Source organism: Euwallacea similis, chromosome 3 (genome assembly GCF_039881205.1).
Source record: "Euwallacea similis isolate ESF13 chromosome 3, ESF131.1, whole genome shotgun sequence".
Taxonomy (NCBI): domain Eukaryota; kingdom Metazoa; phylum Arthropoda; class Insecta; order Coleoptera; family Curculionidae; genus Euwallacea; species Euwallacea similis.
The window spans coordinates 3,406,133-3,426,945 of record NC_089611.1 but is presented as its reverse complement, the minus strand read 5'-3'; the positions used below and the strand labels follow the sequence as shown (position 1 = coordinate 3,426,945).

Below are 20,813 nucleotides of genomic sequence, written 5' to 3'. Positions count from 1 at the left end.
TAAAAATTCAATTACCAATTTATTCTTTCCGCTTCTTGTTGGTTTTTATCCACGGTTTGCACTACCAAATTGCCATTAATTATTTCATATTGAGCTGCTTTATGAGATAATATATCTCCGAATATTTATCCAGATATATGTGCCAGTTTAAAATGGTTTTCTCCTCGGTTTGCTTTTGCCCTACTTCGATCAAGATTTAAGAGAAAAGCAAAGAAAAATTAAACGATGTTCTTAAATTGGACTTTACATAGTTCTGTTTAGCTTGAACATGGGTTTGAAACTTTAATTTCCCACTAATGCTAAATAACCGCGAAACAAGTCTCAGAGTTGGAGAGAAGTACGACTTAGCTCACAACTCCGACGGGCCGCAAAACTTTCCTTGTTACAACTTTTCTAAATATTAATTATTGTAAATAAAGGAACAGTAATTTAATTTAACTTTTCCGCTGTACGAAAATGAATCGTTTTACTTAGCGAGTTTTCTTTTCCTGCTGCCTTTGAATAAATAAAAACGCCTCGCGGATAACGTTTAGTTTACCGGAAAGCGCAATAGTCAAGCCAGTAATCTCGCGAACTTTTAAATGGAATTCTTTGCATAACACCGCAGTTAGCTGACGTGGAATTATCGTGTAACCTTGGCTGTTTACCTAGAGTGCTGTAAATGTAATTGGTGGGATTATATAGAGAATCTTCTTGTAGAGGTTGGGCGTTATTTCTCAGAATGAGAAAATTCTTATGCCGTAGCACATTTCATGAATTAAACTGAAATTACTAGGCTAACGTGGAACATGAATTATTTCTTATATCTAAGAACACATAATTTTAAAATTACTGATTAATTTCTAAAAAATTTAGTACTCGGACCGCAGTATTCATAATTATTTCAGTATTAGTTTTACTTAAATGAGTGAGAATAAAGAAAAGCCGTATGGTTAATTTATTTATTCATTTCTTTTACTTTAAATGATCATAAGCTCTCACATGTACTCAGCATTAAAACCTATTAACATTCGTTTTTTCGATTTACTGATCGTGCTCCCATGACATAGGTCTTCTTAGTTGATAGCAAGGCGTTCCTGGCTCTGGCAATTGCCATACAATTGAAAAAAAAAAGTTATATTATTATACTACCAATATAGGAAGCAATTTGAAAAGTATGTGAATGAATATCAGGCCACTCAAAAGACACCGAAAAGACCTGAGCGAGAATTCCTGTAAGGATCTAAGCACATAAAGGATTTTGAGTTGATTAAAACAAACTTACCCAAGAGCCCTAGTTTGAAAATCGTGTTTCCCCAATAGAACACTAATATAATAAGACAGTTTCTCATCCTATCCGAAATATATAACGTCACATCTTTAGAACTCTGGTGTTATTTTTCGGGGTCTTCCCCGGAGACTGAAGGGTTGACGTCGTTTCTATGGCAAATAAAATTTACGAGCCTCTCCCTCTTGCATGCTCGGAAACTTTGGCCAAATTTGTTTAGCATATTAAGTAACAATCTTATAATTTATTCAAAGTGTAGCATGACATATTTTACTCTTGATACCGCCAGAATTCTTACTGCTAAGAAGATTTGTGTTTCCGAGCCGTTTGTTCCGGTAAAACGCAATTTCTCTGTTCAACGTTTGGAAAATTATTGTTTTTAATATCTAATACGGTGTTTAGTCCCATTAAAGCGATACCCTCTGCTCCTCGAGGCACGTTAAATTAAACGATCAATAAAGGCGTTAGTTTCGGACATAAAAGTGCAGTTTCCTTTAACGTCAAAATGCTTTTATCGGTGAAAATAAAACGGTAAACATTTCTAATTACTTTTAGGGCTTCTAGCCACAATAACAGACGTTCTTAAAATTGCATCGTCTTTTCTACACTTTTATCAAAGAAGACCGACACAATGTAGATACAACAATCGTTTAAAAAGTTCGTGTGCTCGTTCCACAATAATGATAATAAGATTCCACATAAGTGTTTAAGAATTTCTAAAATGAATCCCTGAAACTTTAATAAGTATTTACCGGGACTACACTAACTACAACCCGTTAAGAAGAAACCTTAATTTCGGTGCGTACAGGTGCACCCCTAATCTCAATGGTCTTCGCATCTGTTCCAGATTCTAAAGGGTCTTCATACCGACCTTAAAGCTCCCTTCACTCATAAAACTTCCAATGCCGCAGTTTTCCGACTACATTTGGTAAATTGAGCATATCCCATATTCAGCAACAAATCACCTTGATGCCGCTCATTTCGTGTCTGTAAATCAAATTTTTATGATTAAACTTTTCGATATGGATAAGGCAAACATTTACGACCTGCCGAAACTTTCCTTTCTCCCATCTTCATGAATCGTTGTACCGTCATTACGTATTCTTTAATGGTGTCTTGCAGTAACAGTTGTTGGTAAACTTTCCATAAAAATGTAAAATTTCCCATGGCGAGCTTTGTATTTGGGGATACACATATTCAGAGGTAAAACTTTTTGCTGGGAAAGATTAAGTTTTAAAATATAATGTAATGCCTCGAAAACGGCTTTAGAAAGTTTCGAAACAATTGAACTTTGCCATAATAGAAAAGCTCGATCGCGATAAGGGTTATTGTTTGAGGTCTGGGGAGTTTTATTTTCGAAAATTGGAGTATTTTTGTATCGATCCGGCCTACAACTTAAGGAGGAAGAGAAATATGGATATCGCCACAACATTGCCAACAATCGCTAAAGTGTATCATTCTGTATGTATACCGGCGCTTCGATGGCAATTTGAGGATTGAATTTTAAAATTCCCTCGAAAGAGGTAACGTAAAAGATAAAGTTGCAAGTTACGGGGAATCGTAAAAGGAAACGTTAAAGGGGGAATATCGCCACTTTGGACCGCGCGCACCCATCCCGGAAATAGATTTTTTACTCACCAAGCTTTTGTTTTCAAAGTGCTGCTAAACTGAAATTTATCGAACATTCTCCAAGGGCTTTAAGTGCCCAATTCGAGCTTCATCGTTTCCTTGTCTCCTACATAATAAAAATGCATGGTTAAGGTGGAAATTTATGTATTCCGAGAACGCAGGATATTTACGATACGTTTTCTACAACTGGCAGGAGCTTTATTGGCCTTAAAATGTGAAATCTCCATTGGGGATTTACTGCATCTTGTAAACGGGCACGCAATTTGGCTTTCGATTTGCTAGAGTGCTTTAAATCTAACTAATCCTTGAATTTGCTCAAATGTATCGGAAAGTCAAATGCATAATAATTCTTAAAACGTAGTGCCTAGACCGTAATATCTATAACTAAAGAGATATTATATTGATTTTTTGCTCCTCCGACTTTCTTTATTAGCGGCTCTTGCTTCGTTTTATTCAGATTTTATTTGCGAAATTTCTTTGCTAAGCCAATATTTTGCACATGGGTGGCAAATTCCTATTAAATCTAACACGGGCATTAAATAGTCTGTACATTGGAAGCAATTAAGGTAGGGCACGCATTTGCGTACAGCCTCCTATACACCATATATCTTTGGCGAAATCTCGTTTAAACCTGCAAAATCTATTTGAGTGAGAATTGGGGAGGATTAGCCCTCCGAGGATTGCGCTCTACACGTTCAGAGGTGTAAATTATTGCTTTAATACGGATTCAAAGCCTTTGTAGCTGGTATTTTTTCTCGAAAATAAACCGTAACCATTTACCAAATCGTTAATACTAATTATTCGTATAATTATCCTCGTTAATTAATACCCGAAAAGCATATTTAATAATGTATCACAAAAGGGACGAATTATTCGAAATAAATTAGCTCTCTGCGTGACTCTGACCATAAACATAAACGGCCACTTTCAAGTTCAATTGTCTGCTCCCTTCCAAAGGTTTATTATTATTTTAGAGGTGGAATTAGACCTGAATGTGTTTGATTCTATGTTAAGATCGTTGTAGGGCCCGTGGGACATGCACGGACCCGAACACCTAACGCTTAATTATTCGCAAAGGCTTTCACGCCTTTCAAAATTTATGAGCGTTTGGGCACTGCGGAGGGTTTGCGTATAGAAATTCCGCAATTCATATCAAATTGCACTATACCACTTTCATGTAGGTTAACCAATTCCTTCTTAAATTTTAAAATATCAATTAATAGTAATGCATTCAGGTAACAGCCCTTTAACAAGACATAAATTAAACTTTCAAAACATCGGGCCAGTTCATCCAGAATCGCAACTTTTAGGCTAGTATTTAACGAGCTTCAAGTTTTACACGTCAAAATGTTGCCCCGAAACTTCCGAAAGTTCACTTTTACTCCCCTGCAATGTCAAATGAGGAAACTTTCCATAAGATGTAGCCCTTGGAAAATTCATCTCGAACATCATTCCTTAACGAATCTTTGGTGAACTTACTCATGGATTTCGAGAATATTTCGTTCAAATGTAGATTTATAATATAAATTCATAGCAGCGACAATACATGCAAATGGATAATCAATTATTAAATTTAAAAAAAATCCCATTTCAACCACGAGTTCTGTCCTATGTCCACGGAACAAATAAATATCTATTATACAGTATTCAATTATGTACACATATTGTTGAAACGTGATATTTACCATGCACATAAAGAATTATTGAATAAAGGATATTATGCCACATAATAAATTAGGTGCTAATGGGAAATAAGCTATCTGACTCTCCATCATCTTTCTGCGTTCAAAATTGTCTTCACAATGAAATTGAAATAAAAATGTGCAGCTTGATTTATCCCCCGATGTAACAAAACTTGCTGAAGCGCGAGATGTTGCAAAAGAAAACAATCCTGTATCAATTGAGCACTCTAACAAAAATAGAGCGAGGAACGTTTATAGTAGAGCAAAAACGTTTCGGGCAACTAGGACCGATCGATATTTCCTATTTATTAGTAGTTTCCCAGGACATTGATGGATATAAACCAGTTTGCTTTACTTCTGCCCGCTGAGTCTCGATATTAGAAATTTAAGGTGTAAACAGGATTAGGTGATTGATGGCTCCATTTTTTTTTCAAATGTTTGAAAAAGTTGTCAGGAATTCAAGACACGGACATGAGAAGTGATGGATTTTTCGGCTCGATGTAGATAAGTGAAAGGGAATAAGATTTGTAACATGCAACTGTGGTGTGTGTGGGAGTTTTACGGATTGAAGCAGTGACTTTTAACTTTATTAACAACATAATAAATATTTATTTGAAATAATCATAGTCCTGGTCAGAGGTAAATGGTAGAGAAGGATATCGATCAATCGATTAGTTTTCGACAAGGGCATGTGGTGAAGAGGTTAAAGTTCGTGGGTTTTTTCGTGTTGTGCCTATAAATGTCAGTGCTTAAATTCCTATAAAATATATATGGAAAAATCGTAATGTGTATTCATGAGACTGGGAGGTTAAAAAATTTGGCGCATTCACTGGTAAGCCACTAGAGAGTTAAATATTTTTTCCAAATCTTCTTATACATATTTTATATTCGTGACCCAACTTCATTGGCGTAGATGTCTGTTTTCTTGAATCGGACGTTTCTTCTAAATTTCACTCACCAGATGAAAGAAAAGCGGTATTAAAAAATGTTGGTTAGAACAATAATTCTTTTTGTACAGGATGCGGATGAGGGGAAGGAGTTTATAGAAAACTAGAAATAGACACAGTTATCTGAAGAAAATACAGCCTTAAAGCCTAATCAAAGTGTATTCGAATTTTGATTCCCGCGAGGATATCAAAAAATGTATCGCAATTCAAGTTTATGGGAAGTTGGAGAATAACAAAAATAGAATTTGGATTTTCTCAGGGAAAGATGGATATTTAGGCCAATTCAGATTTATTGGAAGCTGAAAAAAATCAGGTTTCTTCTGGTTATGAGAAAACTCGAGAAAACGTTACAATCTAAATATTGTCAAATGCAAACAGAATTTCGACAGGAGAAAGAAGATAATTAGGTCAGTTCAAGTTCTCCGAAAAGCTTCTTAAAAGCGAATTACGTCAGTCTGTAACGAAACTATTTAAGGAAACCTAGAAGGATGTACAATATATACTTGATGCTTATTCAACTCCATACAAATTAAACTACCTAATTAAACATTCTTCTAATGAATACAGAAACTATATAGGTAATTGTAAAGTCTTTCAAAGAAGTCAAAGCCTAAATAGGAAAGTTTGCTTAACACTTCCACGACTGGGATAAGCCCCAAAGTAACAATGTCCAATTAACCAACGTCATCTCTTAACCAAGAATCTCAAATTCACCCCTCTAATTTCACCCCTCCACGGAACGGACACGATAATTAAAACTCCAAAGTTGTTTAAAAAGTCATCAGAGTTATTTTTTAAGGGGGCCTTCTGTGACGTTTTACAATTTGCCCGAACTTGATACCCATGGGGACCAGACCCGGGTAAATTGACCATTATTTTCGAGTTATGCGTTGAGCTTGAATTTAATTTTTTATCAAGAAAGTTCGAGGTAATAAATATTCAAGCACTACAAAAGTTTGAAAATCAATCTGATTAAATCACCTCTCCCATGGGGAGGGATGTGCCCCTTAATCGATATTTTCCTCATTTGCGATATCGGTGCTTTAGAAACAAGGGCGCAAAGTAACATTTCCATGGCTCTGACGTTAATAAGCTCTATAAAGTTCAAGGTCTTACTCGCCTGGGTGGTGCGGATGTTTAAGGTCGCCGGAGGCTGTCTCTCGAAACTCCGGAGTTAGTTTCACCCTAATAAGCTCAACTTCGACAGTGTAAAATATTAGGTGTAATTTGATGGGCGGCAAAATCCCAGGAGCAAATTAGGGAACATTGTTATTGCACAAAATAAACTGCTCACAAAAATAGATCTATGAAAGGATATATTTTTGGTCATTTTTGACTATCTATTGTGTAAGTAAAGAAAAACGTTCTATGCCATAGAATTTCGACATGAATTAAGTCCAATTCCTTGTAACGAATAGCAGAAATTATCAACTTGATCTGATTAAACCCCGGCGGCGAACTGATTTCAACTGGAACTAGAGAGGTCAATTTTCATGATAGTAAATTCGTTTAAAAAATTTAACTGAATTGATTAAAGGGAGAAATTGTGCACTTGACGAGAAGGCCTTGAGGCATCTCTCTGTGAAAAGTCATATTAGCGACTCATCTCTACGTTAAACTACAACTCCCTGAAAAATTGTAAATATTTGATGGGTTTTGAAATTGATTTTATCATTTTCTTAAAGTGAGAAGATGTGCACTCAAAGAGAAAGCTTCGAATCATCTTTCTATGCATGAGAAAGTCCTCTGGACATTGAGCTACAATTTCCTGAAAATTGCACATAATTGACGATTTTATAACTCGAGCTTCTCTCTTGAACTTCGAGGAAGACATAACTGCAAATTGGATTAAAATGAGAAGTTTTGGATCTCAAGGGGAGGTCTTGAGTTATTAAAGAAGTCAATAATAACATAATAAACTTATCTGTGTATTGAGTTACGATTTCTTTACCCTGTAAAAATATTTTCTTTATGCAAGATCAATTTTTACGATCTTTATATCTTAGATGTATACGCAAATAATCGCTAACCGTTCTAAAAATACTCAAATTAAGAATTCTGATGCAGAGCATTTGAAGTGTTGTGGTTTTATTTTTAGAGTGATTAATGACCTCGAAGGAAACTGATTAAATCTAAAGCACCGTAATAAAAGTTGCATAATAGGAGAGATATGGTTTTGCAAACAATCTATCAACTTATAGTTTTTTCAATTTCTCTCCATGCATCCACAAATTATTTATCAGGTGGACTGCCACAATAATTAATTATATTTTAATGATCATTTTCTGAAAAATGCATTACCAAAAAATATTAATTTTTGAATTGCATGAAAAATAAAATATTTCTTACTATGGAATTTTCATTGTAGTGCGTCAGGATGAATCAGTACCTTTTCGGATAATTAGTCACCCCTTAAAAATAAAATCACTAAACTTCAAACTTTCGCGTCATAACAAAAATGTACATGAATTAATTTTGTTTGCTCTGGTAAATTCAGTATTTGTTATATATTAACATTGTTATGAGACAAAACATATACCAGATAACAAACAGCAGTGGAATTTTAAACACATTCAAGCTGGGACAAAAGGACATCAGGGCGACACATTGATCCCAGCGTGATCTACGATGGCCCTTTTGATAAGCCCTTTGTATATGTGAAGTGTGCCTGACTTGGAGTTTACACAATGCTTCTCTATTCAGGGTCCCAGCAGAGGTCGCAGTTAATCAGTAGATCGGTTGTTCCCATAAATTTTAATAACTTAATACCTTTGCGCAGAACTGGGGTTTTTACTACTTTTTGTCTCTCAGGAATTTAAACGTAAACGGAGTTAACAAAATGCTTAAGTACCGGTTTTTGTCCCGCGCCATTGTTTACTCTAAATAAGGGAACTAAACGAAAATTTGATTAACGAGCTCAAAATGGCCCCCCACTTTCTATTTAATTTCGCCTGACTGACAGCAATAAATCTAAAGACACTGAGATACTTATTATTACTGGGGGGGCTTCGGCATAGTTTTCCTAGAGAATTTCAACTTTGCCTCGCGATTTCTTATCGGTCGAGGGAGCCCTTTGTTATTTAAACAAAAGGGAAGGAACTGAGAGTAATTGCCAAGAACAAAAGGGAAAGAAATTAATATTCTTCCATGAAATGGAAATTTCAGGGACATTAAATTTGCTATATGTATGTACCCACCTGCTGGGAAACGCTGAGAAAAAGAGGAAATAAAAGCAATTTCTTTCGGCTAATGCGGTGGCACTTTTAACAGCCTTTAAACATATATCGTTACTTTTCAAGCCCTTTTCTTAAGGAGATAGGAAGCCAAGAGTGAAATCCTATATTGCCGGGGGAAACGGAAATTGAGTTTCCTTCAAGGCGTTTTTCTTTTGGTGTAACGGTATCCTGTAATAAAACTTGACGTGTCGTTTACTGTTTTTGAATTTACATTGTGACGAAATTTAATTTTTAACCTGTGACAACAGGTGCAAGAATTTCTTTATGTCTGAAAACAAATCAATTCCACAAACCTTCTAACGTTCTCTATTGGGAAAAGCAATGCGAAAATAATGTATTGTTATTCCTGTCGATTGAATGTCAATAAAGTAGTTTAGCAATTCTCTAGTTTTCAATTAAATTTGCCAATAGAAAAGCTATTAATCTGCTTCACAAGAAATTGCACTACCATTTTCCGAAGCGTTCCACATTGATATTTCAAGAAACTTAAGCTGACGTGACTCCATTCTTCCTCCTGCAGAAATGGAAATTCTATAGAGATTCCACAAATCTTATGGCGTTTCCTATTGTAAAAAATTAGTACGATAATCATCTATTGTAATTCCTGTCGATTGAATGACAAAAAATAAATGTAAGAGTGCTTGTTCTGAGCTAAATTTGGCAATAGGAAACGCCACTAATTTGCTTTGCCGGAAACTGAAGACCCATTTTCCGGAACGTTCCACAGTAATATTTCCACAAACCCAAACCGACGTGAATGTATTTTTACTGCAGCCAGAATAGAAATTCTATAGAAATTTCTAAGTGGTCTGATTTCCTCGAGATTACTCATTAACCGGAAATAATAGTTTGACTTATTCTCCTGATTCTGAGAAACCTGAATTTTTGACATCAACTGGACCTGGACTGTAAGCAGCTAAGAGCAAATTGATCATAACCTGGCAGGATATAAATAACTATTATTTCCGCTCTCGATAACAAGTCATCGTTGAGAAGCTTGAGGATGCTTTTGAGAGTGGCTTAGGAACATGTATTAGAAATCAACTTGAAAAAGTACCGATTTGCACGGATTAGACAGGATAGAGGTGGCTCTGCATACGCTATAATTTTTATTAAATTGGACCTATATTAGAAACGTATGAAGTATCGGGAAATATTGTGCACAAAATCGTTAAAAAACGATTTCATATTTGACGTCATAACCACTCTTCAAACGCTTAAAAAATCAACACCAAACGAGATTTCCATGTTCCTTGTTATTATTGAAAAGATGTCGCCTGAGTAAAACAAACTTTCCCAAACCTCATATCATAAAATCAGAACCCGCCGCCATGTTTGCGCAATTCCTAGCGCAAAAGTCGGCTTCATTAATCTTATTGTTGAGATTACGGGGCCCCTATCCTAGGGAACCAAACATAACTTTTCCAATTATGCTGTTTACCGAGTAACCAATTTAGATAATCTGTTTGCTCTCACAATTTCAGCAAGAGCCTCGGTATTTCTAATACCTTTTATTAATTTCTCATAATGTAATTTAATGCCGGAGTAGTTCGGAGTTATAATAGTGTTAAAGTTTTAAATTTAATTTTAACGAAAAGTAAACGTCGCTACTATCTTGCTAAGCCCGGCCAAGTTTGGATTGGATTATAGGTTAACAAAACTCTATTGTGTAAGCATCCGCCTGTATTTGGAAGATTTTTTTACACTCGCGAAAAGCGATTTAAGCAGTGAAACACTGCAGTAATTACTGTCACTTATCTCGGTTTGGAGATCGCACTTTTTAATTTTATGCCACAATTATAAATTAAGAAAAGAGAGAGGAAAATTATAAAACTCGCCCGCTTATTTGATGAGAAATTAGGTTCTCGTTGACCGACATTATCTCCTCGCGCGCTCATTTTACAGGGTTTAATTTAAAGGGAGAATAAATTTTCGCGGCCTACGATAAGGGCTGTAATTATTCATATCTATTACACTTTCATACACTTTATCTTTCAGACCGACTCTATAGAGGTCTTCTTTGAACTGCAGTAAAACCGCTGGAAAAATTTATGTTTGCGAGGTTGACGACTGGGTTATGAAACGACTTGACGGAAATCTCAAGATGAACATTAAATTAACTTAATGATGTAAGAAAGCAAAAATGGATTGCAATTTTTGTTATTTGAATATTGTGTATTAGAATGCATTGAGAGACTGATCGGTGGAGAACCAGAGATTTTTCATATATGAGACGCGCCAAAGTTTCGACACTGATTCTATATCTAACAAGGACATCGTTTCATGTGAAGTATCCGGGAGTGCCCTAATAAAACGTTGAAGCTTTCGATTCTCATTTCCATAACGAGATGAGCTAATTCCTTCAAATTTAGCACATGGAAAAATTCAATGCTGAGGCGGCGTTATTACTTTCCCAAAACTTTTAATTGCTTGCCATTTGTTTAGTTTTAACTGAATTTCTAGCTTTTTCGTTTCGTTATGAGCAACATTTTCTAACTTTATACATAATTAGAAATAAACGATATTTCACAATTTTCTTCACATTTTTAGTCTTATTTTTGCTTATTAAACTATTTTTTCCTCTGTGAATAGTTAATTTTTGTTAGGTTTTTGCCCCATGGGAAGGTTTCTTCGAAAATTAAAAATAAACAAATTAATGAGAAATAAAAAGGAAGAATTTCTGATAGCCCGTAATTTTTCGCCTTATTTTAGTCTATAAAATTATTTTGATCACTATGTACGTTTTTTTCTATCAGTTCTCTACATTTGTGGCCCTAGATTTTGACCTCCCATTGCCTCGTCAGGAACGAGTTATGGACGGATGAAAGGTGGAAATGCAAATGTTTAACAACAATTTTGAATATTCTGTAGGAATTCCGAAATCGGCCCACGTCGGAAGTTCAGAAATTTCGATTCGTCAGCGCTTCTGTAATTGATACTGTTATTAAATACTTTCGAACGCTGTCTAAATTCACAACATCAGTCCTGTCTGCACCGATCGCAAATAAAAGCGCCTCAGGCAAATAAAGGCACTCCCTTATCGATTTAAAGTCAAGCTAAGTTAATTCTAATGATTCTAAACATTAACCAGTACAATCAACAAAATTAACTCCTTTTGGTGTACATTTTTGTTTAAGTACCTAGCCTTAGAGTGAATGCATTTTTTTAACTTAATCTAACTTTTTGTGATCTACACTGAACGTGAGTGAAAAGTATTTTAAAAAGAGCCTTAAGCAGACAGAGATGTGACCAGCAACCATCTTTTAATTCAAGTCAGTACGTCGCAGGAGCAACAAATTAGAAACATACTTTCAGATGTGTGCGTCCCCAAGTTACTTCAGGTTAATAAGAAATATCAGGGAAAAGTTCTTCTGAGATAGTCAAGAATAGTACTCGAATGTAGAAGAGTTTTCGTAATTTTATTCATTCGAGAGCAGAAGCTAATAATATTTTCTCGCCGAATCTCTGGGGGAAAAATGGCAAAAAGGCTTCCAAAAATCAGAAAACCCAGTGCTGTACGTTTATTTGACCGTCGATTTGCTCTATTGGCCGGCACGCTCGTTGCCGAACGGAACCGGACGTTTATGTGTTCCAATCACGCATTTAGATCCCGGATTATCTCGAAAACGGCTACGTTTTCACCGCTCCAGTTGTTGTCGAATCAATTCTGTTTTCCTTTGCTCCCTTTTCCACCGAAATCCACTGTGGCACGTTTATATTTCCGAGAATTTAAAGATTATTGCTACAAAGCCGGAAAAATTGGACCGGATTTGCCGAGAAGTCTGTAATATAACACTTTTTCCTTCTCGGGCTTTACGACTAGGTGATAGTGGCAATCTAGGGCGTCTCTCGTCCGGCAAGCTGAATTGCAACAATTGCAGCATCGGATAAGAATTTATTGTGTCTTTCATGTCCATGCTTTATTGTCTTGCTAAATGGTGCAAGCTTTTATTGCTTTGCATAAGAAAAAACTCGACGAAGTCGATTCAAATTTATCCCAGTGCCAATCATTTGACTCTCGAATCTTCTTCTTCAGACAATTTTTCGCCTGTAGGATCAATCCCATTTTTCCCTTTATATTAAAGTCAACTTTTTCCGAACGTATTTGCTCGAACAAATTCAAAAAAGCTGTAAAACCGTTTAGAGAGTAAATAGGATTTCAACGTATTGTTTGTTGAGATGTTTCCCTCCTGAGAAGGGAGCTTTTTGTGTCCTTTATTTTCGGGGCCAAACGAAATTTTTCATTGCAACCTCAAACTCCGCACTGGAATGCTCAATGTTTAAATAATACCCGTGTCATCTCGAGGATATGACTGAAAGCGGAAAATTTCTAAACTTTTGAGGCTCCCAGGAGTAAACTACGTGGCCTCGTCTCGCTTTCTAAAAAGCTATTTACTTGTAGATTACATTTATACCCTCAGCTGCTATGCTAGTTTTTATTAGCCTGGGAAAAGTTAATTTCAAGGTGGGGTTTTCTTTGGCATTCACAAGTTGATTGTAACTAGAAGTATCTTTCCACACGTCTGTCGCTCATTCATCTTTCCCCTATTCCACGTACAAGTAAACTTATATGTATTTGATATACACTTCATGTATCTCATTTAATGAAAAACCCCTTTTTTGTGTAAACACGTTCCATTTCGCGTTCGCCGGAACAAAGGAAGAAAAGAAAATTGATTCCCTTTAGCGGAAATTTGAAAATGGCTCTTCCTCCATCATTTTTATGTCGAATTTATGCCAGACTATTTCGCATCCCCTCGGGTCTCCGGCGCAGGTCGTAAAATGTAAATAGAGGCCGCAAAGCTATTTTCTCGGATGATTTTTTTACCATGGATATGTTAATATTGGACCAATATGAAGCACCGTCAACGAATGATCTCGACCGGGGATCACTTTTTCGTCTTATTTAACTGCCGTTCCAGCGAAATACTTCAGGCAGACAAAATTAATTCCGAGCCTAATTGAAAGTAGTTACCTTTAAAACGAAAATTAAATATTTGTTCTACGAAGCAGGAATTGCTAATTTACCTTTCACAGGTCGTTCGACTCTCTCTTTTTCCCAATTATTGCTGCTCAAATTAAAGTTTTTTCCACCTTTATGCGGGCCCTGTTGTTAATTTAACAATCGCAATGCTACGGAATGGGTCGACGTACTCTAGTCGTAAAGCTGACAAAAATTATGGAGAAGGACGTTCACCCTTCACCTACTTCTAAATAATAGCAAAAATTTAATTCATGTGTCAGTTGTACTGGAAATTTTATTGCCCTCATGAATCTTTAAATGAAAATCCAAAACTTTCTTGTGTCTGGATCGATGTAGAGAACCCAGACAAAGAGGGAATTAAAATGTTTTAAGTGTCTGAATTGAGGTCTTGTGAAACCGGTTTCTAGCCTCACTTCGCAGTTGCGAGCATTTTGCAGCAATTTTGAGTTCAGAAAACTATTCACATGAAAACGTGGAAAACTTCTTTAGTTCAAGTGACTGGATAAAATTTTTGAAATTTATCTTTCGCGTCCCAACTTAGCTCTAGAAAATTCAGACACTGGAAAAATTGGAAAAAGAAAAGAACCTTCGGGATTTCTGGCACAGCCTAAAGGCTCAGAGTACTGAAACCTCAAAAGTTTCAAAGAAGTCCTTCTATAGCTCTTAATCAGGTTCAAATTGCCAGATTTATACAAATGGAAAAGTGAGCACTGTTTTAATCTAGCAGAAAAAGATCTGTAAAATTTTAATTTTCTCCTCGAAAATATTTACCTCGGGTAAAGCTACGTCTTTTAGTTAAATTCGTAAAACACATGGCGACTTCCTTTGAAACTGAATCAATAATTCAAAATTAAAATTTAATAATGAAAGCTATCAAGGGTGAAAGAAGAGTGGATTAATATATGATCCTTCCGGTAAATGCAGTCGAAATGGCAAATCAGATAGTTCGTCGGAACTCATCCCCTGCAAATTTATTTGCTAAAAACCTCGCACTCTTTTATCGACTCTGTCAATCTTCAAAAGGCGGTTCAAAAACCTATAATCTGCAAAGTATCTCAATAAAAGAGTCCTAGTCTGATTCACACATACTCTGCATAAGTCGCTTCAATTCACTAGTCTTAAGACCAATATGTATGTTATCCTACGTTATCCGTTCCCGCAGGTGAATTTATTAATGAAATTTAACGGCATCTTTCATGTTTCATTTTAAACGTTACAATAAATAATTAATAGCCCCAGAGGTTGAAAATTCGAAAGGTTCATCAAAAATTCGGCCCACGTCTGAACCTATCGGTTTTACAGCCCTTAAATCTAAAAGGCTCGTGAAAATCTCATAACAAAGGTCTTAACCAGACTAAAGAGTCTCACAAAAATTTTACGATTGCCCCTTTAAATCGTTCGTTGAAAATGAAATCTTTCTTAAAACTTTGTATACAATTACATATTTTTTAAAGCTTAAATCATGTCGATTGAGGGCCGCCACTCAATAATTTTTATAACCTACATTTTGTTATTCCTTGCCCCTTGTCGAAAATAATCGTGCTAGAGGCCGTTTCGTGACTTGAAAAACAACCAGTTCCAAATAGAACAACTCCATGGAAAGATGTTATTACTGGGAAAAGTGCAGTACTAGAAATGCCCACTTATTTTGTAACAAACTGTTATTTGAACTGGGAATTTGATATCAATATTCAAGCAAATTTGAGGGGAATTATTGCTGCCTTAAACAGAGAAAAGGCAAAGGGAATTTGATTCATTATAAAATGTCAGTGATTATACCTTGTATTGTTTTATAGTTCAAAACTTGATTTATTATACAGATCGATGAAGTGGCACGGAGAACTTTCTTATAAAGCAAATCTAGTTCTATTGAGAACGTGTTTAAGAAAAAATCTAATACGCTTCAAAACTATATTAAGAAGCAATTTACCGAGAGCTCCACTCTTATTTCAACAAAGTTTAATACGCCTGCGGAAGGTAACGGGCCAAAAAGGCTTCAAGGGCGAGCACACACACTTTCATTACATTTTCATCTACTTTGCCCGGCCTTTTGCGGAAATTAAAGGCGCTTAGAGCCGCTCTATTATAGGGAACTTGGCTCTGTTTCACGGTACTTTCTGAGGACGGTTTGTTATTTTTAACTAGTTTCCACTTCCGAAGTTTCAGGGTGGGTGTCTAGCGTTTATTGTAAGTTATGTATAATGTAAAATATTTCTTATTTTAAACGAAAATAGAAGAGTTTTGTGGCATCTATCTCATTTTATTTGTGCAACGCAGGGTTTACAAAATTGATCTACGATGTAGAGCCATGAGGGGTTGGAGTTTTCCAATTATTCATTTATTCCTTTAGGGTGATGAAGGAAATAAATTTTCAAATGTTCGTATTTTCAGACAAGAATATAAGTAGTTTTAATAACATCTCTTCTGTATTTAAATGAGGGTTTTAATCCAGAATCATTATGAAAGAAATTGGAAGAAGTTTCAGGTTGAGTAGGAGGCGGAAGAAAGCCTCATCCCTCTAATTTTCTTTGAGCCAACTTTCTCTCCATTATCCCGTGACTTGATTCGGTAAATTCGAGTCGCGACACGATTGTTAGGTAGAACATAATTACTTACCTACTCTTTGATATTGCGTCAGAGACGTAGCCGTGAACCCAGAAAGTTCGTAATACAATTTTAATATAAAATTTCCAGGCTGAGCTCTCTCACTTCTGCAAAGTATGTTTGTGTGTTTAACAAATTCGTTTACCAACTTCAGAGAATCTTTTTCCTGGCAGGTCTTAATTCCACTTATTAATATTGCTTTTTACTTTTAAAAGGGCTGGGTTGTTGATCTTAGCTCGGACCTTAAAATTCTTAATAAGCACGCGAAAGGGGCGAATTCTTAAGAGGGAGCATCTTTTTCCTTCTCGAATGATATATTTCCGTAAAGCAAACTAAAGCCAATCCGGCTAAACAAACAATGGCCCCTTTATCCTTTCGCTGTTACGAAAGATATTTAAAAGAAATATCCGGGAAGCCGAGGCTTGATTAAACTCGGTTTCACTGCAGTGACACTTGGTATGATTGATGTTTCAAATAAACAAACGCTCGCGCGTCAGGGCGAGAACAAAATAGGAAAAAATATATTAGATGCGAAAGCAATAAAGAACAGAAATCTTTTATTGAAACTTTTTGCGGCTTAGAGCTTTTTAATAAAGCCGCTTTTTACCGGGAAGAATGACAGAGGCGAAAAAGGGCTTCGAAATTTTTAACAGGAATTTTACAGGGGGTGAGTTTCGGAGAACTCCGTCATTTATCACATCGATTGTATTTACCGAGGTGATTATATTTTAATCCTTTGCCATCATTACTATCATAAAATAAATGAAGAAAACAACCTAATATAGAACTGAAGGAAATCATTTGATCGTGCTACAATACTACAAACCTTTCTAGATATTTTTTAAAATAATAGTGTTTTTGAGAATTTCGTTCCAGGACCGCAATATTTAAGCACAGGTGTCAAATCTAGAAACAGCAGCAACTCACATTTGCAAACATCTATAAATTTTAATAAAATTTATGTTTTAAGAAGAAACTATATTAATATTATGACATCTTTGGAGTTGATTAATGCTTTCCTATTTTCCATACTCAGTTTTCCTGCAGGCAAAAAACGGAAGCTTCCAACATATCCCGAGCTGAGCTTTTCTAGATCATTACTCTCCTTAAGCGAATCCCTAATTTTAAATCCAGCAGCATGGAGCTTTAATTGGAGCGTAACTCCAGGAAAGCTCGTCCACCACCAGTCAGACAAAACGTTGCCTGAAGGAGGAGGGAGAGATTACGTGGCAAAGATAAATAACTTTAATTTACGGATAAAAACCGATAAAAAAAAGGGCACGAATAATCGTTTCGGGCTGTTGGGAGAAACACGCAAAAAACGCGATTTGCATTCGGAAATATCTCAACATAAAACTAATTTATTCTCGAAGAGGAAACGTAAAAAAGTTAAATGCGTCCATAACTCAGAAACGCGGACAGAGCGAGTGGCTGGAAGACTTGATTCCAACGTCCGCAAATGCTCGGGAATTTAAAAATAAAAGCTCTCAGACGGGCTATAAGATAAATAGATAACAAGCCCTCGGCTTCCTGAAACTTTTCGATTTTAAAGATGTTGTTTGACGAGTTTAATTCCGGTTCATCGTCACCTAGGGAACAATCCGGACCTCCCGGAAAATTCGCTTTAGACGTGTGAATGGTTACAATGTATTTCTTTTCTTTCAGTACCCATGGAGGATGCCCATGGGGTACTTGGAAAGAAGAAAGGCCTGCCTTGTAATATCTCACCTGCTAGGGATAACAAGGATGCTGTCACGATGGTACTTTGGTTCAAGGAAGGTATGGGAGAACCCCTCTATAGGTAAGCTAATTTTCTATTCAATATTAACATTCTAACAACTAATTTGTATGTCTGCGGTTCGAGACATGAAACATGCTTAGGGTTTACACATTAAGTGCCCTTTAGGCAAGCCTGAAGCATAGAAAATCCTTTCGTCGACTGGAACACGTATCCTGTAAGTCAGACGATCAAAATTTAGGGGGTGAATAATGTTCTCTTAACGCTGTAAAACAAGCATCTTTAGAATTTAATACCTCCAGCTATTGTGGTTTATGTAGGAGCGATTATAGCCGTTCAAGGGTGTATAATAAATTCATATTACAGACATTTTAAATATGGGCGAGATTTAGGCAGAATTCATAACGACCTCGCGATTTAATTAAACTCGCTCAGAAGTTCTCTCCACTGTTTTAAATGTCGCCGGAAAATGACGGTGGATGAAGAAAGTTGAAATAATGAAGGTTTTCGTTCAAGGAGGGGACGAATCAAATCCTCAGGGGGCCTCTACGAAGCATCCATCATTATTTAAGGGTTAATTCGAATTTCGTTAATAATAACGCAAATATTTGTTAGGAAGCGAAATTGAGCCCTCAGAACCAATTCATTATAAAGGGCCACATTGGAAAACGAGAATTTTCGGTGCCACGTCCAGTTTAATCGGATGCCTCGCCACGGGCTATCAAACTGCGTTTGAGCAAAAACAAACCAAATACAAAATGAAACTCCACAAATAACTGTTAGGATTATCAGCAAAAACCCAGTTTTCGACCCCCATAGGCGCTGTGTAAGGTAAAAAATGTTTACCCTTCTATAAGGACCATGGAAATGTATGCGTATCATCAAGCAAAAGAGCATCTTTGACTCTAATTACATTAGATTTAAAGTAGCAGTAGTTGTTTTTCTAATAAGACAAATTTAACAAGGAAACATAATTAACACAGGGAAATATCCTACAAAAATTTAGCTCGAAAATAACCATTTCATCTTCATGATGTAAACATGTGACTTATAACATCTTTATACCAGACTTAATAAATGTTTTAAGTAACGGTGACATTTATATAAATTGGAGATAAATCAGCTTTTATTCCTATTGAAACAAACTTCTTAACTACTTTGAAACATATCCTCTAATATAAGACTTCCTCGATGGAATTCAATTTATGCTTCACACAACCCAATATATTCAAGGTTCTGAGTACAATGCTGTTGTCTCGCACTGGTCACTGACTCGATAGCTTCAATATTTGCTATCTCCGATACAATCTGTCGCGAATATTGACAAATCAATTACTATATTAAATTCCGAGTGATTCGCTTGGGCTTAACCTCAATAACTGAACACACAAATAGCGGACATGAGATTGAACAGTTGTTGACTGTGGCTTGATTAGCTGGCAAGATTATTAACTCTTGTTCGTAAAATTTAATATTGCGAAGTTAAAGAGAACAATCTTGCATAAAGTTCACTTTTCCAGTCTCGAAACTCGTTATAAATGATTTCCATTCCAGCTGCAATGAATGCAAAGAGATGCAGAAGAAGAATAAGCATTATTATGTAAGTGTATCTCGTAACAAACAGCTTCGACTGTGCAGATATCTGATTTTCCGAGTTAATTAAACCTAGAATTTCACTTCCGACTGAATATCTTTCTTCGGGAATAGAGATGGATAAGGTAAATTGAAATAACTGCTGTATTATTCCTGACAAAGCTTAATTGTGTAAAAGCAAAGTTGGCTACAGAGTGATGCATGTTTGCCTTTTTGAAAGATTTAAATTGGCTATCGAGTACTGACGTTTTAATTAACCGGGAGCTTGAAGAGGCAATTTAGACTCTAAATTGCAATCAAAAGCTCAACTTAATATAAATTTTAAAGACAACTTGAACTAGTCTAAAAGTAAGTGAACTCCTTAATGATCCACTATGCCAGCTAATATAAAGTTTCCTTCGAAAGCAGCCTTTAAGCCATAATTTATCCGAGTATCACTAGTTGCTCGAAGCGAAAAGGTTTGGAAAAAGGAAAATAACGGAGGCCATTGTTAGAAGGCAAATTCACACTCATTGTTTCGAAAATTATAACCAGAGAATGAACACTTTCGAGGCTGTTAAAAGGGCCGCGTCGGCTATTACTTAAACCGTTATCTTCGGATCCGACAGGGAAAAAGCCCTCACAAATTCTCCAACTTTTGTCGCTCCAAAGTCCCTGATTTAATGGCATTAAAACGCTCATATTCTTACGACACGGCAAACTTTCTTGTCCTCTAACTCGATTTGAGGATTTTATTAAAACAGCCACCTCTGGCAACACGCTCGAGGATGAATATTCATTGCCGAGTTCCCAGACGGTGTTGATGAGACAATGAGGCTTTTTCGGCTGGTTAATGTTCGGTTTGAGGTTTTTGTCCATGGATTTGTTGGCGCAGACTTTGATATGGTGGCGCGATATTATGAGCTGTTACGAATTAAAATCCCTTTTTCCTTGTATAAAAAAAAGAGTGACAAAATGGAGAAGTTTGAAAATGTGCAACCTCCATCAATCTAATACGAAAGGATCCTAAATAACAGTTGTATAGGGAATTGGATTTCTTTCGTTTTGTATACTATTAATCTAACTACATATAGTAACAATTTAGATTTAATATTCTCTAAGGAAAAAGCGGAGATTGACGAAAAGGAGAAATT

The 20,813-nt window shown here is 36.0% G+C and overlaps 1 protein-coding gene across 2 annotated transcripts in view; it reads left to right on the top strand.

Moving 5' to 3' along the window:
- The window catches only part of side-IV (sidestep IV), a 100,831-nt gene that overhangs the window by 39,883 nt on the left and 40,135 nt on the right, over positions 1–20,813 (top strand). For both annotated transcript variants that reach the window (XM_066406905.1, XM_066406906.1), the window contains exon 3: positions 18,015–18,150. In XM_066406905.1, coding sequence (XP_066263002.1) covers positions 18,015–18,150 — 136 coding nt within the window. The remainder of the gene's footprint in view (positions 1–18,014; positions 18,151–20,813) is intronic.